The sequence below is a fragment of the Macaca nemestrina genome, chromosome 12, assembly GCF_043159975.1.
Source record: "Macaca nemestrina isolate mMacNem1 chromosome 12, mMacNem.hap1, whole genome shotgun sequence".
In the NCBI taxonomy this organism is placed as follows: domain Eukaryota; kingdom Metazoa; phylum Chordata; class Mammalia; order Primates; family Cercopithecidae; genus Macaca; species Macaca nemestrina.
Window position 1 is genome coordinate 87580010 of NC_092136.1, and position 26153 is coordinate 87606162.

The 26153-nt window shown below is 37.9% G+C and overlaps 1 protein-coding gene and 1 long non-coding RNA gene across 3 annotated transcripts in view; one reads left to right on the forward strand and one right to left on the reverse strand.

The window, feature by feature from the left end:
• The window catches only part of LOC105468888 (uncharacterized), a 248477-nt gene that overhangs the window by 200571 nt on the left and 21753 nt on the right, over nt 1–26153 (forward strand). The window lies entirely within an intron of this gene.
• The window catches only part of LOC105468886 (cathepsin C), a 40451-nt gene continuing 22660 nt past the window's right edge, over nt 8363–26153 (reverse strand). Inside the window, exons 3-7 of the mRNA XM_011719369.2 lie at nt 23762–23928; nt 20531–20686; nt 15246–15361; nt 10852–10983; nt 8363–9276 (exon numbers count right to left, since the gene is read on the reverse strand). Of these exons, the coding sequence (XP_011717671.2) occupies nt 8774–9276; nt 10852–10983; nt 15246–15361; nt 20531–20686; nt 23762–23928 (1074 nt within the window). The 3' untranslated portion in view covers nt 8363–8773. The remainder of the gene's footprint in view (nt 9277–10851; nt 10984–15245; nt 15362–20530; nt 20687–23761; nt 23929–26153) is intronic.

A 26153-nucleotide genomic window follows, 5' to 3' on the forward strand; every position in this document is an offset into this window, starting at 1 on the left:
TTCCTAAAAATTGCTATCACATTTCTGGGAAAATACTTGCTGAAAGGAAAAGCTTGTACTGCTTTAGCAGTGGTCAGCTGAAATTCAGCCTGTTCAAAGTAGAGCTTGTCATCCATTGCCCACCACCTCTCTCTTGACTTAAATTCTATGAGGCCACCCTTCTTTTATTTATCCTAGTTTAATATGCTGAAGGTGTCTTATTTCTCAGGATTTGTGCAATTATGATAGTTTCTTACAAAAAGATAAGGAAGAACAAAAGAGACCAGGACCTAAAAAATCAAGACTCCTGGGAAAAGCACAGGAAGAATATCTTGAGGGAAGTATAGCTAAGAGCTATGGCACTAGAACAAAGAGACCTGGATTCAAATCTCAAGAAAATGGATGAGTTCCTTAGCTTGTCTTATTCCTTATGTGTAAAACAAAATCTATACCAGGAATTCAATGAGATGTTGCATGCAAAGAGCTTACCATACCACCTAGCACAAAGTAAGACCTTGATAAATGGCAGCTATCATTATTATTACCAATAAAGGCAAAAGTAATTGGGTCAAAAATAAAGTATACACTTGGTGAAGCTGCTGCAGGGGACAGTCAAGGTAAAGAGGCAGCAGTGAGGTTCAAGGGGAGGGGCAGGGGGAAGATAATTCTTGCTCTTGGGTATAGCAGGAGCACAATGTTGGGGAATCCAGTTGCTGCACAAAATGCCCAATTCTTGACAGCAGGTAGTGAGCATCAAAAAAAGTCTCTCCATTGGCAGAAGGAATCTGGTTCCCAGGTGGGATTTTACTCGTCAGAGTCTTGTCTCTAGAGACCATGATACCATGAGTAAGACTACATCTCAACCCCAGAGAAACAGACAAAGAGCTGGGGACTGAGAGAGCCACTAAGGCTCAGGGAACAAATGGAGAGTTCAGTTTCCCAACAGGGTCTGACCCCGAGTGAGATTACGGCTCAAAGCTGAGTTATCTAACTGGTCTAGCCACCTGAATCTCACCTGCCAAGACTTTTCAATGGTTCCTCCCAGCCTATAATTGAAAGAAAAATTTAAATAGTAACAATATCGGCATTTTGGAATGGCTACTGGCTAGGGGAAGAGGCACCCATACACACAAAAATTTACTGCCAGTACTTGGGATTATACATTTTCATGAGACTGCTAGAATTTTACGCAAATACGGAATGAAAAAGTGCACTTTTCTGGGGAAAGGATCCATAGTTTTCATCAGTTTCAAAGCGACTCATGACCCAGCAGGCATGAAGGACCAATGCTTTAAGTAAAGATGTTACAATCTACCTCTTTCCTTCTTACCCTTATTTTGATGAACTGTTTGGTGAGTTGAATGGTCTCATCTTCTATGGCAGAATTTCCCCCACATGCTTGGGCCTTCAATTATCACAATAACTTCCCATTTGCTCCCCTCACTTTTTCTTATAAGGGTTTATCACAATTTCTGGTTCATTAAGACATTCCATTCTTACAAATTATGGCTACGTATTTAATACATTTTATACCTTTTAGAGTCATGTCAGTCGGTTCTGTTGAGTGGGGATTACCGCAGAATGGGGTCAATCTGTCACCTTGAAATTGAAGCGAAATGTCTTAATCTTCTCTCATTGCTTCTATCTTCCCACAGTCTCTTGGCCTCCCATGCCTTTTACTATGCCTCTTGCTTTTCCAAAGGTCAGCTCAAGTTCCAAATCCTCTTTGGAAGATTCTGGGATTACTTCAACCCTCAGAATTCTTTCCCTCTTCCAAAGTGTGTAACATTCATTTGGTGTTGGGAAAGTATATAAAGGAATTAGCATGTTGTAGACAGGACTTTTTCAACCTCAGGACTATTGACACTTTGGGCTGCTTAATTCTTCAAGTGGAGGTTTGTTCTGTGCACTGTAGAATATTTAGCTGTATATCTGGCCTCTACCAACTAGGTGCAGTAGTACACTCCCATCCTTGCCCAATTATGACAACCCCAAATGTCTACCAACATTAGGGGCAAAATTACCCTCTAGTTGAGAACCAGTGTTGAAGAGTGATCCACATGTATCAGGTAATGTACTAGATTCTATTTTTAGCTTTTATTTCATGGGTATATCCTGCTTTCCAACCTTTATCTTCCCTTTAATTCATTTCCCTCACTTATTTTTAATTTATTTTGCATTGCATCTTAACCTTCACAAAGCACTTTAAATCTTTTTTTAAAACAAGGCAAGTTATATATAAACACTCATTGCTTCTTTTAAACCTTGGCACAAACCTTGAAAAAAGATAGTAGCATTGCTGTTTAACAGGCAAAGACACTGATTACTAGAAATTTCTGTTCAATAACTGAACAAAGTCCAAATAACAAACATTGGTGGAGCAAAGACTCAATATCAGGATTTTCTGGTTCCAAAGACCGTGATATTTTTGTGCCACAATGCTATTTTTAAAAATTGATACACATTTGTGCATATTTATGGGGGTACATATGGCATTTTGATACATGCATAAAATGTGTAATAATGAAATCAGGATATTTAGCATATACATAACCTATAACATTTATCATTTCTGTGTGTTGGGAACATTTCATATCTTCTCTCCTAGTTGTTTTGAAATATACAATATATTATTATTAACTATAGTTAGCCTACTGTGCTATCAAACACAAGAACTTATTCCTTTGAACTGAATGCTTGTACCCATTAACCAACATCTCTTTATCCTTTTCCCCCAATACCCTCCCAGCCTCTGTTAACCATTATTCTACTCTCTACTTTCATGGGATCCACTGTTTTACCTCCCACATATGAGTGAGAACATGCAATATTTGTTTTTCTGTGCCTGGCTTACTTCACTTAATATAATGACCACAGGTTCCATCAATGTGGCCGCAAATTGCAGGATTTCATTCTATTTTATGGCCCAATAGGAATCCATAGTGTGTACATATACCATATTTTCTTTATTCATCCATTGATGGACAGTTGACTAAATTCCATATCTTGACTATTGTGAATAGTGCTTCAATAAACATGGGAATGCAGATATCCTTTTGATATACTGATCTCTTTTTCTTTGGATAAATACCCATTGGTAGAATTTCTGGATCATGTGGTAGTTCTATTTTTAGTTTTTTGAGAAACCTCCATATTGTTTTCCATAATAGCTGTGCTAATTTACATTACCACCAAGAGTGTGTAAGAGTTTCCTCTTCTCCACATTTTCACAAGTGTCTTTTCACTTTTTGTCTTTTTTTATAATAGCCATTCTAACTGGAATGATGTCTCATTGTGATTTTCATTTCCCTAATCATTAGTGATGCTGAGCATTTCTTCGTGTATCTGGTAGCCATTTGTATGTCTTCTTTTGAGAAACGTCTGTTCAGATCCTTTGCTCACATTTTAATGAGATTGTTTGGGTTTTTTGTATGTTTGTTTTTGTTTTTTGATGGTGAGTTGTCTGAGCTCCTTTTATATTCCAGATATTAGTCTGTTGTCGAATGAATCATTTGCAAATATTTTCTCACATTCTACGGGTTGTCTCTTCCCTTTGTTGGTTGTTACCTTTGCTGTGCAGAAGCTTTGTAGTTTACTATAGCTCCATTTGTATACTGTTTGTTTTTGTGTGCCTATGCTTTTGAAATATTAGCCATAAAATCTTCGCCTAAGCTAAAGTTCTTGGGCATTTCCTATGTTTTCTTCTAGTATTTGTATAGTTTCAGGTCTTACATTTAAGTCTTTAATTCATGTTGGGTTTTTGTATATGGTGAGTCATAAGGATCTAGTTTCATTCTCCTCCACATAGATATCCAGTTTCCCCAGCACCATTTATTGAAGAGAGTGTTCTTTTCCTAGTGTATGTTTTTGGTACCTTTGTCAGTTGGCTGAAAATATATGAATTTATTTCTGGGTTCTCTAGTGGCACAATGCTATTTTGTTTACTTTCTTTCCATAGGCTTATCCTTTTCACCCAACTGAATTTTAGCCTGCCAAACTAGGATTGCATCTGCCATCTCTTGAGAATAGTGCCCATTTCTTACAGTGGCATAGAAATAGTCAATCTAAAGGAAAAGCAGACTTTTAGTTCTTCAGAAGCCCCCAAAAAGAATGAGGTTTAAAAATCTGATACTGAAAGAACTTTTCTGTCATTTATCTCAAACTATAGTGAAACTATTCAATACTTTTGAAGGTCCAGAAAATACATTACAGAAAAAAAATCATCTCAATGATTACTTTAATGCACAACCCTTAGCTTTATGGCATTTCCCTCATTTCCTGGGGGGAAAGCTATTTCTCTAACTTATTTCTTTCAATTGATTGCTAGGATTTCAATCTCTTTAAGACCTTTTGCATTAGAGGAAGAAAATGTCTGCTATTTTTTTCTCAACTTGAGGAGTCTGAAGTTTATCACATTCTTTCCGCATTTAACCACCTACAGACTTGAATTTCAAGAAGACAAATTGTCTTTAAGAACATAAAGTTCAAAATCAAAGTATTACATCAGCATCACATCCTCAAAGTTGGAAAAGAAGAGGTTAAATTTCTTCTACTAACTCTTAAAAGAGGTTTAAAAAAAGGGATATTGAAAAATGGACTTCTCAAAGGAAAAAGGAAAACACACACACACACAAAAGGCGTGTGTTGCATTTTCTTCCTGAGTTAGTTTATATCCTGAAGTTCTAGTTTGTTATTACTAGGAGGACATAGAATGGCATGACCAGAAAGTCTGCTGAAGTTCCGATTATTTTATGTCCCAGGCAATTTCACGCAAATTTGTACTTTTAATCGGAACTAAAATTCAATGAGGTCAATACTTTACAGTTAATATTTCATGAGGCCCAGTGACTCACCCACTACCAACACACAATTTTAAGTCCATGTGCTTCCCATCAAAGATTCTGATATATCTAAAGCTCCCCAAACTTGGCCAGGAAGATTCTACTTAGCTTTAAACCAAAAATAAACCTTAATTAGAGTTAACAGATATAAATACATTAACATCACTATATTTAGAAGAAAACTGTTATATTAAACCTTCCAAACCACCACACGTGGATTGGCACTTAGAGTACCTGCCCCAAAGAAATGAGAATGAGATTTCTGGGAGGTGGTACAAACGTTGGAAATTATTTTAAAGAACAAGGTGAGGTTATTGGTCTCACAACATTTAAGAATGGATACATTATTTTGCCATTTTTCTTAATAGGAAGGCAGCAGGTACAATAGAAAATTCTGGACATATTGGAGCATAGATTTATCTTTATTAGCTGGAAGCTCAGGCATGTTACCTCTCAAGGCCCATTTTTAGCAACAGAGGTAGACTAGATAACCTTCCAGCATTAATGTGATGTAAATCTGTTATGCCTACTTTATCTTCATGCTTTTAGAACCTGAATATGAAAATCAAATTATGACTTTACATTACCTTCAGTCTTTTTCACTTCAAAATTGCAATGTCTTTTCCCTGGCTGGGTCCTGTTACTCACTCCTGTGGTAGTCTCTCAAACTCCATCACCTCTCAGACTTGTTCTCTTCCCGCAGGCAGCAACACAAGAATGGTAGGGGTGAGGGATGTAAAAAGTGTATAGTAAAAATGAAATTTAAACCATATGCCTAATTCATAAAGCTTTTTGCTTGTGCTAGTGTTCCTCTGTAGGTTATTTTCTCCCTTAAAAAAACAAAACAAAAAACAAACAAAAAACCCTCATAAGCCTTTCTCTATCCTCTCGTTGTAGAGCTTATTTATAGAATACATCTTAGCTGCTTCCTCATAGCAAAATATTATTTTACAATTTGAGTTCAGAAAAATACTAATATTTATTTACTCCTTACCACATGCCAAGCACTGTTCTACATACTTTGCATATATATAAAGCATTTAACCCTCAGAGAACTCTATGAAGTATGTATACATATTCCTTACTATCCAAATCTATTCAGTTCCTGAGTTCTGTGAGCAAGTTTGTATGATCAGGGAAACTGCATTGTCTTTAATTATCTTTAGCACCTCCATTTGGAATGACGAAGGGCCTGAGCTTAGATAGCAAGTAATGCTGTTAAAAATGCAAATACAAATACATTTAGTTCCTTTGTTGCAATAGCAACGGTTTAGAGAGGACAACTTCATTAGCTAGGTATGGTGGCATGCACCTGTAGTCCCAGGGACACGGGAGGCTGAGGTGGGAGGATGGCTTGAGCCCAAGAGGTTGAGGCTGCAGTGAGCATGAATCAAAAAAAAAAAGTCAAAAATTCAGACAGTGAGAGATATCGATGCGATTTTCTCTATTTTTACAGAAAAGAAAAGAAAAAAAGAAGGAAGGAAGGAAGGAGAAGGAAGGAAGGGAAAGGAAAGGAAGCAGGAAGGAAGGAAAGGAAGAAGGAAGGAAGGAAGGAAAGAAAGAAAAGAAAAGAACAGGTAGGATAAGGAAACTGCCTAAGGTTTCATGGCTAATAAGATACACAGCCAGAACACTTATCCAGGCACTATGGCTCCAGAATCAATATTATACTTGTGTCAGACTGCCTGGCTAAATATTATTTTTCTTCTTTGTGACCTGTGGCATCATCCATGTAGATAATCCTTGTAGATTTTCTGGGAATGTCTTTGGGGAGGTTAGCCAGAGTTCCCATCTCATTTTTTTTTCTAGAGCTCCATTTGTTAAAAGACTCTGAGTATGTGTTCTATTAAGCATCGATATAAAAAGTTCTAGACACTGACACCAACTGCTTTTTGTACAGCTTAACAGTCTAATTGCATGGTTTGTGAAACCCTAATGTTCCATTTAGTCACTGTATTTGATGAAATCTGCAACATGGATGATATAAACGATCTTTCTGTTGTAGAGAAACAGGAAAAGCAGACTTCGACAGAAGATAAATCCAAGTTGAAATGTAGTCTATCTTAAGTTCTTATTCTGGGCAATCCCTCTCATAATCTCTGAAAACTTAGGGTCTCTTCAAATCATTGCTTGTCCTCAAGTAAACATGTTGTATGTTCTGACTTCCATGACAGTTAGGTTCACACCAATATTTAGCCATTTAATATTTCCTAAAGTATTTAATGAATGACACCAGCAATGAATTTATTTACTTAAGAGCCAGTCAGGGCCCTCATAAAATAGTGCAAAATCACAGGCACTCTACAACATGTTGAGTTGTTCCTATGTGTCAGCCGACTGCTGTCCAACTGGAAAACTAGAGAATAAATTCATGCTTACATGTTAAATAGAATTGTGCTTGTTAAACTGACAGATGAACTTCATGAATTTTAGTGAAAAAAAATATTTATGCTTGATTTAAAAATCTGTTTATATGTTCACATAGCAGTGAGGCTGGGCACAAAATAGGATGGAAATTACATTCAATCAGTAACAATAAAAAGAAAGTGTATCTCATCTCCTTGGAAGCCTTCCAATGATTCCGACCCTGGCTGTGCCTTCCAGTGCTGTTTCTGTGCCACCATGTGGTGAAAAGATCAAAGGTATGTGGCAGCATGCCAGGAGGTCCAGGAAGCCAAACTTTAAATGGTGCATACTCCTGGAGCCCTACTGGAGTTCAAGGAGGGTAAAAACATCATTGTAGTGAATTTTAATGCAGAAAATACGTGGGTTTCGCACAAAACTTGAAACTCAGAATGTTAAGGTGAAATTTCCAAGTATGCAGCTAGTATCCCTGGTGATTGCAGATACTCTGGTGGGAAATGCTGAGATTCAGTGCTTGAAGGTGCTCAAGGAGAACTCGGTTTCGAAGATTTAGGTTTTAAGCATGACTCCATCACTTGCCAGCTATGTGACCTTAGACACATCACTTGCCCTCTAAGTTGAGTCTCTGTGCAAAGAGGTTAAATTACATGATCTTTATGGTCCTTTCCAGCTCGGTAAGGCTGTGGTCCATGTTCATGTTTCAGAGCTCTGACTGCCTTATTCTCCTGTCACATAATTTCTAAGAGAAGGCATATGTTACTTAGCATAGAGGTTTCATATCCACTGTGAAATATCTCTGGGAGATTCCAAAAATCTATTTAAATCTAAGCTGCTAGTATTTCACTCATTAAGCTATTATTGCTCACCTACTGAAAACTAACCAATACTCCCAAATACAAGATACACACCATAGAATAATTTCACCAATATCCAGATTTTGTCAAAACTCTTATTTTTTTCCTCTGAGGTCTCTGACTCATCAAATAATCAAGGATAATCTTAGGATTCACTAGGCATTATCTGAGTATATCCCCTGTCATAAAGGTTCATACTTTTGATTTTAATTGAAATATCTTCAAACGTTTTTTCTTCTTAAGTGCTTACATAGGTAACATAAGTGAATCGTACTGAGTCAATGATAAAAATTCACTGAAGTAAACATAAACTCTATAATGCAGTTATTTTTAAAACTTTATTTTAAAAATATGAGCATTTATTTCGAAAGTTTTGATAATTATTGACATTATTTTCTTGTGATTGGTACAATTAAAAAATAAGTCTATGTTTTCACATTGATTTTAAAAAATATAGCATCTGTTTGAATTACAAATGATTAAACAAACTCTATTACTTCATAGCTGACCCTCTTCCAGAATATTCCCACTTAATTGAATACTTAGAAAAAAGTAGCCAGTGGGTGATTGTAAGGTATATTAAAATTGAGGGCAGTTTTAATTCTAAAGACAAAAATCTTCATAGGAATCTATTTGTAAGCTTCTGAAATTGCTGCTGAAAGTCTCCAGTCTGTGAATATATCAATTCCCTTTTACAACTGATGCAGATCATTATGAAATACTGGGAGGCATACCCTACAATTTAGGAATTGGTGTGGCTGCCACTGCTATGCTCTCAATTGCACACTCATCTGTTCCTCTGCGGATCCGGAAGTAGCCATCTTCACCCCAGCTGGTGCCCCAGCTGTTTTTAACAATCCAGTAATCCATCCCAGAGGCTGAATCAGTGCCATAGCCCACAAGCAGAACAGCGTGATTAGTCAGCTCAAAGGGGTTGAAAGGGTCTCTTAGACCAGTGTGGTGGTAGATCCCATTTTGGTAGTGGAGGAAGTCATCATAGACTTCAAAAGCAACTGCCAAGGGCCCATGATAGACCAACTCAAGCTTCATCAGGGCTTCATTGCAGCCTCCATAGAAACCTCCCACATAGTGGTACTCAGAGGAATAATAACGAAAGCAGTCTTCCTTCATGTTGCATGGAGAATCAGTGCCTGTGTAAGGGAAGCAAGCTTCTTCCACCAGCCCAAAATCTTGGGCGTACTTTCCTGCAGTGAGGTATGGGAAGCCGCCTTCACAGCCTGAAGATGAACAACACACATGGTTACCCCTTAGTTGAAAAAGGATTATCCCATTTTCTATTTTTTTCTTTTTTGCTCCATTATTCTTTGCATGTTACCCTGAAAGTTGTCCTTAGCTTAAGCGTCACTTCATTCACCCATCCATTTTCCAGCTAGCTAACTATCCTTTCATCCCCCTTCTACTTAACAGATATCTACTTAGCAACTAACATGGATGTAGCAATGGCAAAGTGGTTAAGTGGGGAGGCTCTGAAGCCTACATAGGTTTAAAGCCAAAGCTGTGTGAAGAGTATAACTTTTCTGTATCTCTGCTTACTTACCTGTAAAATCTAGATGATAGTAGTACTTTCCTCATAGGGTTAAATTAGTTACTTCATGTAAAAATAGCAAAAGTTATGTATTATGGTCATTGCTAAGCAGCCAGACCCCACACCTCGGCTCTTTCTCAAGCAAGTCTTTTCCCTGACAACCTCTGGCTGAAATGTCTTTCCTACCTTCCTCTTGTAGTCCTGACCCTATTATATATATCCATAACTCTGTACTTTTTCTTCACTGTTCTTCACACTGTTATAATTATTTAATCTCTATCTCTCACTTAACTGTAAGCTTCATGAGGATAAAGACTGTCTTATATACTATAGCCCCTATAGCCTACAAGTCACAACTAGTATTACATGTTTTAGAAAGAATGAAAGGCTCACTGGCAAATAATCACTCATCAGCAGTTTCAATGGTGAGCTGGGAAATTCCTAGTGGCCAAATCTGGGCTTGACAGCATAAACCTTTAAAATGGTAATGTTGTTCCCTCAATCAATTATAGCTGTGTTTTTGACATACATCACATACAGCCTGATCTGAAAGCCTAAGTACAGAATTAATTTTTTTTTTTTTTTCCATAACTGGAGTACAGTGGCATGATATCAGCTCACTGCAGCCTTGACCTCCCGGGCTCAAGTGATTCTCAAGCGCACGCCACCAAGCCCAGCTAATTTTTTGTATTTTTAATACAGACGGGGTTTTGCCATGTTGCCCAGGCTGGTCTCAAACTCCAGGACTCAAGAGATTCACCCATCTCAGTCTCCCAAAGTGCTGGGGTTATAGGCATGAGCCACTGCGCTAAGCCCTAAGTACAGAATTTTAAAATTCTCCCAGAGAGAAACCAGTGTAAGTATGGTTTTAAAAAAAGTTGGGTTTTGGAGATGATAATTAGAAGTGAAACTCCAGTGCTAAAAGCTGTGAGACCTTCAAATGATTAGAAAAATTTCTTTGTTCCTGTTCCCCGTCCATAGATAGGGATTATACTTACTACTTCTCAGAGTTTTGAGCATTGTTAGGCAATATATGTAAGAGGCAGCGCTCACTCAATATATAGTAACTATTGACATTTTGGTGGATGGTACAGTGAATTCCATGAGAAACCATCCATTAATAAGTTACAGGGCCAGACTTGCACCCAGGTTTTCTGACTATAGACACTGTGCTCTCTTTACTGCACCATCCTTTTGCCTTTGCCAACAACAGCCAGCTCCACACAGGTAAATAGCTCATAAATGGTGTCTGAAATGCAACACTTACCTTGAGCATACTGGCTGCAAGACACGACCTCCTGAGGGCTCAGGATTGGGGTCTGAGAATTGTTGGTTAGTATACGGATTCTCGCTTCTAGCATACCCACAGAAGCAAATGAGTAGCAGCTGCCACAGGATGCTGGAGATGAAAAAAAGGTACATAATCCAGGAGCCATCTGAAGCCTCACAGAAAATCATACAGAAACCTTAGTGAATCACATACATTAATGTTTATACTGAATGTTGTTATTTATAAGAATCAGCACAAGAAGAAGACTCAACTAACAAGCATTGTTGAGCTTATGAAGGCAATCATTAAGATTTCATCATTTTTCATCAAAAGGCAAACATTAGTACATGGGATTTTCTTTGAGAATATTTTAGAAACTAAAAAATCCCCTCATAATTTCTGAGAAGCTTTTGGCAATATTCTTGATAATGATGAAAGGATTTATGTCTGCAACATTAAAAGCCATCAGGTTGGGAGAAAACTGTGGAGGAATACATGTGAGCTGAGCTTTTAAATACCTCTAATGCAATGAGATGAAGGTTTATGTCCCTCCAAAATCATGTTAAAACCCCAATCCCCAAAGTGATGGTCTTAGGAGGTGGGGCCTTTGGGATTAGTGACCTAATACAAAAAGCTCCAGAGAGAACTCTCATTCCTTCTACCACGTGAAGTTATAGACAGAAGTCAGTCTGAGCCCTGTTTCCTTTTAACTACTGCCATTTCTGATGTTCCCTAAAATTCTCCCCCTAAAAATCTCAGATTAACCATATTATACACTGTTTTCCTACTGAGAGATTATCTAAATTATGAAGATTAGAAAAGCACTTGGAAGAAGGCCCTGTGAATTCATCTAGTGTACAATCTGCTCACTTGATAACATGTAAAGGTGGCTCAGAAAGAAGCAATGAGCTGTCCAAGGACACACAGCTAATAGATAGCAGGGACAAGTGCCTTACTGTCTCCTAAGGCAGGATTAGTGTCCTTTTCAATTTATGGGTCCATGTCTACTTTAACCAATGTTCAGGTTTTCTCTCCCTGTCTCGTAGTCACTAGACAGAGCAAAATTAGCTTGTATCTTTTGTTTTCAAAACCATGCAGATGATACTATCTATAGGACCCATCCTTCAAATGATAGAATGTCAACATTGTACATTGCACACTGAACATATAACTATGTTCAGCAGTACCTTCCAACAGTGAAGAACACACTGAACTAGGAGTGAGGATTCTTGTGTTTTTTGTTTTTTGGTTTTTTTTTTTCCTGCTTTCTTGTTTTGCCCCTCATTAGTTGTACAATACTGGACAACTTACAAATACACCTTGGCGCCTCATGAAAGGAAACCAATGTCAAAGAAATAACACATCCCAGGAGAGTCTGGAAAGGGTCCCTTTCTGACTGTCCAGCTTTCTCGGCCCATAGCAGCCATGGAAATAATCTCTCTCAGTACTGGTCATTAAATTCGCATTATCTAACCATCGATCACTGTGGGAGGGACACGCCACAAGTGCATTCAAGGGCTCCGAATGTGTTCTATTTACAGAGTAATCACAGGAACAAGGGAAAAAGATAACCTTCATCAGGCCCCTGACTTGTAAGAATGTGTCAGCTACCAAGGGAATTAATGCCTCATTTCAACAGCCAAGGCCAATCTGATTCTAAAAGAACCATTTATCTCTTAAGAATACTGCAATGCAATAAAGAATAAGAAGTGATTCTAGCCCAGCCAGAGCTCTGCAGTAATCAAATTTCTACAATCTCAAATAGATAGTGTTATTTTCATATGGTATAACTATATTCAGCAGTACCTTCCACCAGTGAAGAACATGCTGCACTAGGAGTCAGGAGTCAGGATTCTTTTTTTTTTTTTTTTTCCCTCTTCTCTTATTTTGCCTCTCATTGGTTGTGCAACACTGTGCGCTTGACCTTTTGACACTGTTTTTTTTTTTTTTTAAAAATCTTTTGTGTAAAATGAATTGGGTGGAGCAGTTTAAGGTCTCTGCCTTCCTGCTCAAATAGTATAAACAGCATTTTGAAACAAGACTTAAATGGACTAGACTTCATGCATTATGAAAACACTCTGTATTTCCTAGTTAATATGACCCAGGAGAGACACTTCCCTTCTCTCTTAAAAATACAAAAATAAATAAAAACAGTATAGCTGGGAGAAGAACAAAGAAAGCCCATTCTGCCCTATTTCTAAGCTTCTCTTCCCTCTCATACCTCAAAGTATTAATAAATCTAGCTATAAGGCTTGTTCTTAAATCTGTTTCCAAGTGTAAAGGTAAGACCTCATTTGTCCTCCCACTATTTCTTTTTTCTTTAATTTCAATTTGCTCTCTGACTAGAGAAAAGCTGTGAATTCCCTTAATTGCAGCTAATTCTGAAATCTGGGTTATACAGAACACTGGTATTGGCAAAGTTGGTGGGAATTTTCAAGTAGCCCAATTAGCAGGAAGAGAAAATACTTTTTTCCCCAACTTACAGTATAGAATACCAAAAGAAAGTCAAAAGAGGAACCTCTAAGTACATTATTTTCTCAAGTACCTGACAAGATACTGTAGATGAGGGATCAATTCAAAAGCAATTAATCCATCAAAGCCCTCTGTTTTGAAATTGCCATTTCTCTGTACAAATCTTATTTATAACAGTCAGAGAATAAAGAACATTGGAGAAAATAATAGCTTTTACCAAGGTATATGAAAACCAATGTCAAATAATTTGGCTTTAGAAAGTCTAATTTCCTTTACCTGAATTATTATCTCATATAACTTGTCAATCATATCTTTTGGGAAGGGTTTGCTAAACTTTTCTACCATCTCTTATGTTGCCAGTGAATTTAAAAAATGCTTTATTAAAGTAGTTATCATATTTTAATGTTTTGCTTGTATGTCTTGCTAAACTGTAAATCACCAGAACAAGGACTATGTCATATTAGTCCTTATTTTCTCTGCCATTAAAAAAATTCCTAACACATTTTAGATGTTCTGGTAACAACACAAGAAGCAACACTGTAATATCAGTAGCTCACATTATAGCAATGCTAACCATGTGCCAGGACCTCAATGATCAAGTCAACACATGATATGCACTATTAATTAATCCTCTCAAATAGACATAAAAAATCTAGTTGGTGATGGCGTAACTTGCAATCTCTTAACATGGACCCTTCAATTTCACTTTGCATTCATTTCTCGATTATGTTCAAATTTATCTTATTTCCAATCCCACTTTCCAAGGAAGCCTTCCCAGGAAACTGAGAAGGTAGGGAAAGATTTCAGGACCTATACTTTCTTTAGAGCTGAAAAGCCCAGAATAACTGGTAGAAAAGCAAAGAGATGAGACCCTTGGTGTCTGATGAAGAAGAGAAATGTTGCTCACTGGCTGTTATAAGACCTACTTGGGACTCTCAACATTCAGAACACTGCAAGAATTCAGTGAGATGGGAGCTTGAAGGGCAAGTGATGAAAATAAGACATGGCAGAGACTGATTATCACTAGAATTTTACGAAAGGGAAACAACAGTTTATCTTTGGGTACTATAAATTTATAATCCTCCCAGGAGACACTAATCAGAATGTTTCCAGATAGCAAATACTAAACCTATTTTATAGTAACAAATCAGTCATGGGTAGTATTATCTTCAAAATGAGCTTAGAAGTAATACACTTGAGTATTGCATAGATTCTCCAAGTCATTGTGGGCTACAACTCAGGATAAAAAGATAATTTGCTATCAAGTGCAGTTAGAGGACATGTTATGAAATCAAATGTTATCAAATTTCTGAAAATAACTGGTAAAATTCAATGATAGGAATATTTTCATGAACCTGAGCTCTGCCCTCACGCCATCACTCAGGAAGCTGGGTTAATACTTACCATCACATGTCATATTTTAATGTAAAGTGAATTGAAAGGTCCTTACACAGCTCAAAAAGTCTACCAGGAGAATAATTTAAGGATTTATTTTATGGGTTCATGTAGTAATTAATGACTAAATTAATGGGGGTGGGGGAATAGAGGGACAGATAGCAAACAAAGATTCCAACAAACCACTTGCAGAATGGCATACAATTCTTTGCTTCTACTAGAATCTTTCCTACTAGGAGGGCAAATGAGTTTGTCTTACATATCACTCTGATTGTCACTAGCTACCTGGAAAATATATTGAGAAAAGCACTGAGGAAATGCTAAGCTCAGTTGAAAAGAAAATTTTTAACCAAAGTCTGCTATGGATATAAAAGGAAAGAATAATTCATAGGCCATCTATTTTCTATTTCTGTAATAAGGGGATCATGCCCATTCCATCTAGGTATCCCCAAAATCCATCACAGAGCAAATGTTCAATAAATAGTTCAGAACAAATTAATAAAAAACTTAGAATTCTTTTTTACCTTGGTTTCGAACAGGACTGACAAAATTGATACCGTGAACATTTCTCCAGTCCCAAGATGTTGGCAAATGCAAAATCTTTTGCTGTATTTCAGCAGTAAGTGGGGCAGGTTTGGGCCTAGAAAGGAAATACACATTTGATATCAACATATAATCTTTCATTTGAGGATGATTTTCTAAACTCTATTACAATTCTATGATTTCAGCTACCAGACTAGCTAGGATCTAGATTCAGACCCAAAGAGCACTTGTTCTGTGAGTGATTCAATGTGTCAATTATACAACAGAGTTCTGTAAATGGCTTTCATTCACTGTTTCTTTTTCAGTATCTAGTATTGATAATTTTCCCTTGTGAAATCACACTGGTTTTGTGTATCACTATGATGTTATTTTTAGTTTGCCTGAATAGCTGCATTCTTACTCACTTTTGAAAGATTTTTGACCAAGAAAGAGATGAGAAGTAGAAGATATAAGAAGGGTTTAGAAAAAACAGAGGAATCACTGATGTTTGACTTAGGAGACAGACACATTGGTAGTGGGGTGGCTGTAAAAGAAGTGAAGTTGGCAAAGGAAAAACAAGGTCTATGTGAGGCAGGAGAATAGGGTCTGGAGGCAGGGAACATAAGGCCAATTCATGCTGACTTCCTAGAACTAAATAAAATGGCAACACTTCAGCAGTGGCAGGAATGTGAACCGCTTTGTAACTTCACTTCATCCTCTGCATTTACACAGGCCACAACCCCCAGGAGTAACATCCTCTCCATTAACACAGGGCTCATACCTAGTAAATGACTTTGTAAGTATACTCCACCCTCTTCACTTACATAGGGCATATACCAGGTAACCAATGGAAAACCTCTAGAGGGTATTGAAACCCCAGAAAATTCTGTAACGAGGGCCTTGAGTCATTTACTTAGGCCCACTCCCATCCTGTGGAGTGTGCTTTCATTTTCAACAAATCTCTGCTTTTGTTGCTTCATTCTTTCCTTGCTTCATTTGTACATTTTGTCCAATTCTTTGTTCAAAACGCCAAGAACCTGGACACCCTCAACCAGTAATATAAACATAACATAGGCTGACTAGCTCCGTAAGCAACAGATAAAACTGTTTCATTATAGAACCACACCTTATATGATAGTGTTGGGCTGTAAGACACACAAAGGAGAGTTGCCTAGGCCCATGAATGAACAGACATTTTTGGGAAGTGAGAAATTGTTCTAACAGCTTCTCTATATTAGCGATTTCACACATACAGAGACAGAGAGAGAGAGAGAGAGAGAGAGAGAGAGAGAAACACACCACAGCGTTAGACACATTCGACTTCTCGGAGTTTCCCGAAGACTGCCAAATGGCCTCTCTGTTCTATGTCTTTATGCTGCTGCTCCTGTAACCTCAAGCACCTGTTACTCACCACTTAAAACTCCCCTAAGAGTTTTTCCCTAACTTCTAATTTTAAAAACTGCTCATAAAGTAGCCTCCCCTCACCAGCCCCCAGCGAAAACTCACTTCCTCTCTCTCTCTGCTCCTTCAAATTTTTTGTGAGGGCACTACAGTCACAATGTGGTAACAATTATTTTTTGTTACTACAAACTACTTGAATTTCTTATTCAACTGGGCATTGTCATATCACACTGTTCTAGTTTTTCAGTGGTTACCAGATGTTTTTTACTAGGCTAAAATTTAGTCAATGGCAAAGATTCTTTCTGGGCTACTTCATACCCTCTGCATCTATTCACAACTGGTCCTGTCTGTCACAACTTCTCTTATATATAACACAGGTTAAGAATACATGACAAAATGGAACTGAGAGGAAACAAAGAGAAAAACAACAATGATTTCTTCAAGAATAGCAACTGTAACCCTGACAATTGTATAGACTAGAGAAATGCTAGTTAATTGTTCACTAATTTTTTTTCTCCTAAACCAGTCACATTGGTTGAAGATATACATGATACAGAGATAAATATGGGATGGTCATTAACAATATGGAAGACAATGTTAAGAGAAATAATGCATACAAAAATTACTATAACAAATAGAAAGAAGTTACAGTAATGCTATAAAACATACAACCTGGACAAAGTCTAAATAATCAAGGCTCATAAAAATCTATGCCTCATAGGTAACTTTATATATGGGGTGAGAGAAAAAACAAAGCTTGGACATTTCTTCTAAGATATATAACTAAAAACTAAGATGCAAACTATTTCCATCTTTGAATAGAAATAGTTTCTGTGGTTTCACATTGAGAGAGTATGTTGAAGAAGAAACTCAGTTTTTTTTTTTAATCTCTCACTGAACACTATCAACTGTCAACACAAAAGAATTCTGTGATCAAATGCATGTGGGTTTCTCCCCACATATCAAGCAAGCAACCATTTTCACAGTGGCTACTAGCTGGGTGTCCCCCAATCCAGTTTTGACACTGTGTACCTGGAGATGGCACCAGATCTCACAGGTTGAGGGCTCCGTCCCACAAAACAGCCCCCTACTTCCAATGCCAATTGAAAGCCCTAGGTTGTTTACCTGTGCTTCTGACCAACCAGCTATAATGTGGGGATGCTATGACACCCTTCTTGGGTTCAATTACTTTGCTAGAGTGGCTCACAGAACGCAGAGAAATACTAACTAATGTTTACTGGCTTATTATAAAAGATACTACAAATGAAACAGATGAAGAAATGAGTAGGGCAAGGTATGAGGGAAGGGGCACACAGCTTCCATGCCCTCCCTGAGCACAGCACCCTCCAGGAACTTCCACGTGTTCAGTTATCTGGAAACTCTCTGCACCCTGTCTTTGTGAGCCTTATATGGAGACTACACTGAATAGGCACAATTGACAACCATGTAGAGATGTGATTGGACAAAAAGGGTATGATGTAAACACAGCCAGACCTGTCTGTTCAGATTCTTCTTAGCCTCTCTCTGCAGCGTTCTTTCCTTTAGGGTATGACACAGGACATCTTTGGAAATGAAAGTCCTATGACCCAAGATCAGAAAGGCAGGGGAAGATTAGAGTGCTGCCCTGGGCAGGTGAGAGAAGGGCGGAAGAAGAGAGAGAGAGAGAGATTCTGTTTTCTGAGGCCTAATGTGCCCCCACATTAAAAGAAAGTAACAAGGCCTGTGGGAGTTATGAGCCAGGAACTGTGGACAAAATCCAGTATGTGTTAACTAGTTGCCTTGTTTAAACCTAAGAATATAAAGGATAAAAAAGAAATTTAAGTTTGGCAGTGCAATGTAATTTCAGGGCATATGATTTTATCACTTACTATCTGTGTAACATTTGGCAAGGAACCTAACAATACGAAACTACAGTTAACTTCTATTTAAGTGGTTATAATCATGCTTACCTCAAAGGGTTGTTACGAAAATTGAATGTAATGATGGGTAACAAGTGCTCAGAACAGTGCCTTTTTCTGGTAAGTCCTTAATAAAATGGCAGCTGTTATGAAGATAACATCCATGTCATCAACAGGACTAAATAAGATGCTGATACAGTTTAAAGCAATTATCTGGCACAAAACAGTCATTTCAATATTAAGTTCCTTTTTTCTACCATCCCGTAAGGTAGAGATTTGCCCATCATTGCACACACAAAACAAAAACAATGTGAAAACTGAGGCTTAATGTTGTTGTCAAAGGTGTTTGAACCAGAACAACTCCATCTTGAATAGGAGCTGGGTAAGATGAGGCTGATACCTACTGGGCTGCATTCCCAGACAGTTAAGGTATTCTAAGTCATAGAATGAGATTGGAGGTCAGCACAAGATATAGGTCATAAAGACCTTGCTGATAGAACAGGTTGCAGTAAAGAAGCCAGCTAAAACCCACCAACACCAAGAGGGCGATGAGAGTGACCTCTGGTCTTCCTCACTGCTACACTCCCACCAGTGCTAGACAGTTTAAGAATGCCATGACAGACCAGGCGCGGTGGCTCACATCTGTAATCTCAGCACTTTGGGAGGCCGAGGTGGGTGGAGTGAGGAACTCCTGAGGTCAGGAGTTTGAGATCAGCCTGGTCAACATGGCGAAACTCTGTCTCAACTAAAAATACAAACATTGGTTGATCACGCCTGTAATCCCAGCTACTTGGGAGGCTGAGGCAAGAGAATGATTTAAACCCAGGAGGCGGAGGTTGCAGTGAGCCGAGACTGCTCCACTGCACTCCAGCCTGGGCAACACAGTAAGACTCTGAAAAAAAAAAAAAAAAAAAAAAAGAATGCCATGACAATGTCAGGAAGTTATCCTATATGGTCTAAAAAGGGGAGGCATGAATAATCCATCCCTTGCTTAGCATATAATCAAGAAATAACCATAAAAATTGACAACCAGCTACCCTCAGGGCTGCTCTGTCTATGGAGTAGCCATTCTTTTATTCCTTTACTTTCTTAATAAACTTGCTTTCACTTTGCACTGAGGACTCGCCCTAAATTCTTTCCTACACAAGATCCAACAGCCCTTTCTTGGGGTCTGGATCAGGACCCCTTTCCAGTAACACTGTGAAAATGGAGAGAGAGAAAAAGGAGTTTGGGGGATAAAAAGGTGAGAATTACAAACATTTTGAGTAAAAGACACATGATTGGCTCTTAATCTTTTGGCCCACATTCTTTACAAATCTAGTGAAAGCTCTAGATTCAGAAATGCTCATAAACAATAAATGTTGTCTGTAATTTCAGCAGTTTCACAGACTCCCTATATCACAAGCTAAGAATCTTTGAGAGTTTCTATTATGTCACTGGATTCTTAGAACAAAACTAATTTATATACAAAACCGCTAGTGAAAATCAGGCAGCCAGACTATAATATCTGCTTTAATATTTCCTACTTCACTCAATTCCATCTCCTACCTATGAGCTTTGGACAAGATAATTTGAATATGAACTCCATCCCCCACGTGGCGTGGCCAGCCTAGTATCTCTCAAGCTCTTTCCCTACTACATTGCCATGGTCTTTCCTTATGCGGCAAGCAGGAAGAACCCCTCAGGCGGTTACAGGCAGGAGGCTAATCCACAGCATGAGGGAAACAGGACAAAGCTCCATGCCAGAGTGTAGAAAATGGAAAGGGGGCAATGGAAACAACAGACATGTGAAAGAAAAACTCATAAATAGGACTTGGAAAGTGACAGAACATGTATCAATAGGAGAGAAAGATTGTTAACAGATCACATAAAAAGTTACAACTGGGACGACCAATAAAACGGCGAGCAACACCAGTAGGACTGGTTATGAGGGAGGATGGTATTCAGCATTCATATTTTTATTAATGATAAAATGTGTGCTTTATTACCTTGGGATTTTTCGACTGTGGCCACCACTTCTCTTAATCATATCTCCCAGGGTAAGAGTCTCATATTCCATGTATGTAGTTGCAGTCCAAGACTTCTGAATGGCATTGATAGCTTTCACAAAGTTGTGGTCATATTTGTAGAGCCTATTAGAATACCTGTCCCCCAAAATGAGATCATTTCAGATACAGTCCTTACTGATGTAAATAGAGTAATTAAAACAGGCATCACACTCTGTGCTTAAGTGGAAAGTGGTACAATCTTTCAGGAAGGTAATTGGCAATATGTATCAATAGCCTAGAAGAGCCTGGCATGTCTTCTCTAAAAATAAAAGTTCAAGTTAACTAAGATGCATGTATAAGGATTTTCCATGAAGTACTTTTAAACTACTAATAGATTGTAAATAACTGAAATAAATATTCAAGGATAAGGAACCGATTAATATTTCATTTTCTATATAATATATTCATTAAAAATGTCTAGAAAGTTATTTAATGATATGGAAGAGTGCTCACAACTATATTAAATATAAGAAAAACCAAAGTTTATACATAATCATAATCAATTTATCAACTTTTGGACAGTAATATATGTATATATGCATATTAATGTGTATGCATAATATATACATACATATGTATGTGCACACACACTCACACACACACATACACGCGCACACACACTATAAATGCATTTTTTAAAATGTCAAACATGGTTACCGCTGAGTGGTGGCATGAGATGCCCAGCTTTCCCCTATCCCCTACAGTTTCTACAGTGTACCTTTATAACCTTTTTAATATGAAAAAAGAGAACAGCAAAACCTGTATGCAACATATATACAACATGCAAGCATTATAACCATATGATGCAAAAATAAATTATACTTTATGGACGTTTGGCTTATACTTGTTACTCAGAATTTAGTTCTTGAACCAGTATCAGCAGCAACACCTGGAAGTTTGTTAGAAATGCATACTTTAGGTGCTCAGTGCAGATCACCTGAATCAGAATCTGCATTTCTTCTTTTAACAAGATCCCCAGGTGATTCACAATAACATTAAAATCTGAGCCACATTTGTTTACCTTGTGCCAAATGCTTGGATACTTATGTAAATAGACATAACACACAAAGAGCATATTTACAAAGCAGAAAAATTCAGGGAGTTGATTATTCACTTAATTCAAACATTTATCATACCTGTGTGCTAGATGCTATGAATTACAGAACTCACCATATTATTATTATTAAAAAAGAGTCTGTGGTTTCAGAGTGACTCACTATCTGAGACTTCTATAAACATTCAACTATGCAAAGCAAGATATAATTAACCTGAGTAACATTTTAGGCATACTGCAAACTTTCCTTTCTGTTATAAATCATGTGTGTAGAGAGAGAATTTTGATATGGTCTAAGAACCTGAGAGTACTGAAAATAATCAGAAAAACGTGCAACCAGGTTGATAATGTTTTAATGTTTTTGTCTTTCCCACTTGTTGCAAACAAGTTCTTTCCCACTTGTTGCAAAGTGTGAAAAAACCAGAGAGGTACCTTCATCAAGCAGATTATAAAACTGTATCATATGTATGACTACACTAACACAATAACAAAAACAAGTTATTGTTGTTTCATTGTTTCTTTAGGCAAAATAATATATTTTAAATTGTAAATAAAATACTTTTAAGATATTTTCCCCAATGAGAGTCAATACTTCATTGACTGTAGATATTTGAGGAGCAGTAGCCTGCTGTTTCCCTTGCTTTATCGTAACATCTAGCAAAACCTCGTGTGTTGATATGTGCATTAAAGTAATGACAAAATAGCATCCTCCGTCTTAAATAATATTATTTTTGGTGTTTAAGATCAACGAGATTAAAAATAATGTATCTTACTATGGGATAACAGATCATTAAGAGCTGAAAGAGACCTCAAAGGCAATTCAGTCCCACATGCTCATTTCACAGGTGAGGCAATGTAGGTGCTGAGCACTCTGGTTAGGAGCTTCTTCATTAAATGAGACAATGTTTGGAATATCAAATAGAGTACAATAGTACATAGCATATCCTAAATGGTAGGGTGCAAAGTAAACAAATTAAAAGGAAATGCATAGCTCTAGGACCAAGCCAAACAAAGCTATTTAAAACCTAAACTCAAAATGAAGGGGATGAATTAATCTAGATCTTGTTCAGCACTTTTGCAGACAATTCATTCTCCTTTAAATCATCTCTCTTACCTCTGTGCTGCAGTCATTCATTGCTAGTGTTGCCTGGCTTGGGATGATTTGTACATGTACATTTTTAGTGGCTTTTACAACTACATAAAACAGAAAAGGTAACATTTCATCTTTTCCTTCCACAACTAATAAAGTCTTATTTGAAATCTCCTGTTTGTGTGGTTCACAGTTAGTTACAGATTTCATTTAACAGTAAACATTAACTGCAGGTTATAGTCTGAATTGTGTCCCCCCAAAAGTCGTATGTTGAAATTCTAACCCCCTGTATTGCAGCCATATGACTGTATTTGGAGACAGAGTTTTAAAGAGGTAATTAAAGCAAAATTAGGTCATATGGGTAGCTCCCAATCCAATATGACCAATGTCCTTATAAGAAGAGGAGATTAGGACAGTCAGAAAAGACTGTTTAGGGACCCGGTAAGCAGGCAGACATCTGCAAGCCAAGGAGTGTGGCCTTGGAAGAAACCAAACCTGACAACACCTCGATCTTGGACTTCTAGCCTCCAAAACTGTGAGAAAACAACCTTCCTTAAGCCACCCAGTCTGTGGTACTTTGTTATGGCAGCCCTAGCAAACCAACAGGCTGCATAAATACTAAGAACTTTGATTCCAGTTATTTATGGTCTTGTTTAAAAGTTGCCCAGTTAGTATCACCTATACTTGTTGCAGCATAAATATATGTATCTACATGTATTATGCGACATGGCCTTATTACATGGCAACAAGTAAAATGGCTTTTCTTTATTAGTAATTTGCAATTCTGTGGTCCATTACATGATTTCACTTAAAGAAATCATTGGTCCATTACTTTTGGAATACTTTGAAAAAATACTCTCAATTATACTGGTTAATTTATTTTTTCAGTAAGGTTTTATATAGCATGGCAAATATTTCTAAGCCAAAGACATTTTGTATAATCAAATTAAAATTCCAAAAATGTACACACATATTCACACATACTATAAAACAAAACTAAACGTATATCTCACTTGTAGCAACTCACTTTTCCTGAGAATTCTTAAGGTGTGCTGTGTTCACATACACATTCTCAGAGGCAGTTCCCACCTTCTTTCCGGTGAAACAAGCCCAGTTCCGGCCCAGCACATCATGCACCCACCCAGTCATTGTCTCATTGCAGTAAATGGTCACCTTGATGCCCTCTTCTTTATACTGCAAACAAATAAGGGAAAAGGAAACCAAGTAAAATCTGTTTTCAAATTTCAGGTCCATTTTCCATGGCTCTCATTCACAGGAAATGTGCCCCTTTTCACCCTGTGCCAATCAAAACAAAAACTTCACCCTGAGAGGTTACACTGTAAGAATTATTCTAGAAAAAGAAGAGATACAAACTTTTCTGTAGTTAGCATTTTTGGCCACCAAACAAAAGGTGTATAACAAAACACTTCAGGAATGAAGGCCAAGGAAAAACAAAAACAACAAAAACAAAAACAAACAACAACAACAAAAACACAGCATCTGGCACATTCAAGGCATTTTTCAAAAGTGACTTCACATTATCCTTACAAGAAGGCTATGAGGATGCAGATGATAGTAACCACATTTTACCAAGGACAAAAGGAGTTCAGTTCAGAGATAAGGAGCTCTTACCAAGGCAACAGGGCTGTTAAGTGGCAGAAATAGAATTCTCCTCAGTCTATCACACTATACTTTTCCACTGAGACAAGGTCCACACCAGAAAACTACAAGAACAAATGATGAACTTTTTTTTTTTTTTTTTTTTCCCCCAGCAGCGGAGTCTTGCTGTGTCGCCCAGGCTGGAGTGCAGTGGCGTGATCTTGGCTCACTGCAACTTGCGCCTCCCAGGTTCAAGCGATTCTCTTGCCTCAACCTCCCAAGAAGCTGGGATTAAAGACACGCGCCACCACGCCTGGCTAATTTTTGTATTTTTTTAGTAGAGACAGGGTTTAGCCATGTTGGCCAGACTGGTCTTGAAATCCAGACAAGTGATCCACCGGCCTCGGCCTCCCAAAGTGCTGGGATTACAGGTGTGAGCCACAGTGAAACAGATTCAATTTTTTCTGTCAATCTCTCAATTTATTAGCATATTCTGATCATGAGGGAGCTAAAGTAACCTAAGTGTTAAATATATTCTTTACACTTCATTTCACTCATATGGCCCTTTGTCTTATTTCAGTGTTAGAACTGAAAAATAACTATTATTTTTAACAGATCCAGGATTTGAACTAAGATGCTTTGGCTCCAGAGCCTAGTCACCCTCATGTTAGAACATCTCCTCATGGAGGCGGGGCACATGATCCAGAATGGCTGTGTAGCATGTGGGAGACAGAAAGGGAAAATGCTGTGCTAAATTTCTGAGGAGAGACTTGGGCACAGACAATTTCAGGCTCTGACTTACTATGTTTCTATAAAACTTTTATTTACAAAAACAGGCAGTAGGGTGGTTTTGGCTCCAGAGGCTGTAGTTTGTGGACTCCTGCTCTACTCTGATACACATTATTTCGCTTGTTTGCAGAGGTTGGCAAATTTCTTTTTGAAGGACTAGATAGTAAACATTTTAGGCTTGCAGGCTAGAAGACTTCAGTCACAACTACTCAACCTAAAAAGTGCAAAGGGAATACATAAATGAATGAGCTAGGCTGTGTTCCAATAAAACTTTACTTACAAAAAGAGGCTTATAGTGTGCCAACACCCAGTTTAGAGATATTGCATCTGACTCTCTGAATTCAAATCATACTTAGGGGAAGAGTTAAAAATGTATGGCTTTTGAATCCAGAAAATCTGGACTTGAATCCTGGGAATCACCACTCAGTATGTTATATAGCACAGGAAAAGTTACTCTGGGCTACTCATATCCACATCTTCCTTTTATCTTTGGTGATATTCATGATATTCTCTTTTTTTGAGACAGAGTCTCACTCTGTTGCCCAGGCTGGAGTGCACTGGTGAGATCTTGGCTCACTGCAACCTCCGCCTCCTGGGTTCAAGCGATTCTCCTGCCTCAGCCTCCCGAGTAGCTGGGACTACAGGCATGTGCTACCAGGCCTGGCTAATATTTGTATTTTTAATAGAGATGGGGTTTTACCATGTTGGCCAGGCTGGTCTCAAACTCCTTACCTCAGATGATCTGCTTCCTTCAGCCTCCCAAAGTGCTAGGATTACAGGTGTGAGCCACTGTGCCCGGCTGGTCATTCACGATATTCTGAAGCCCAAATGTCTACTTCTGGTGAAGAATGACTTCACTAGCATGAGTTCAGTTCCCAACTACTCACGTCCCTACTAAAATCCTACTCAAGACAAAGACCATGGAAACAAAGACCAAGGACATTGTTGGGCAGCAATATGAGAGGGTGTGTTGTATAAAAAGGTTAATAAAATTAATTTTACACTAACTTATGTAAAACTTCTATTTTGGT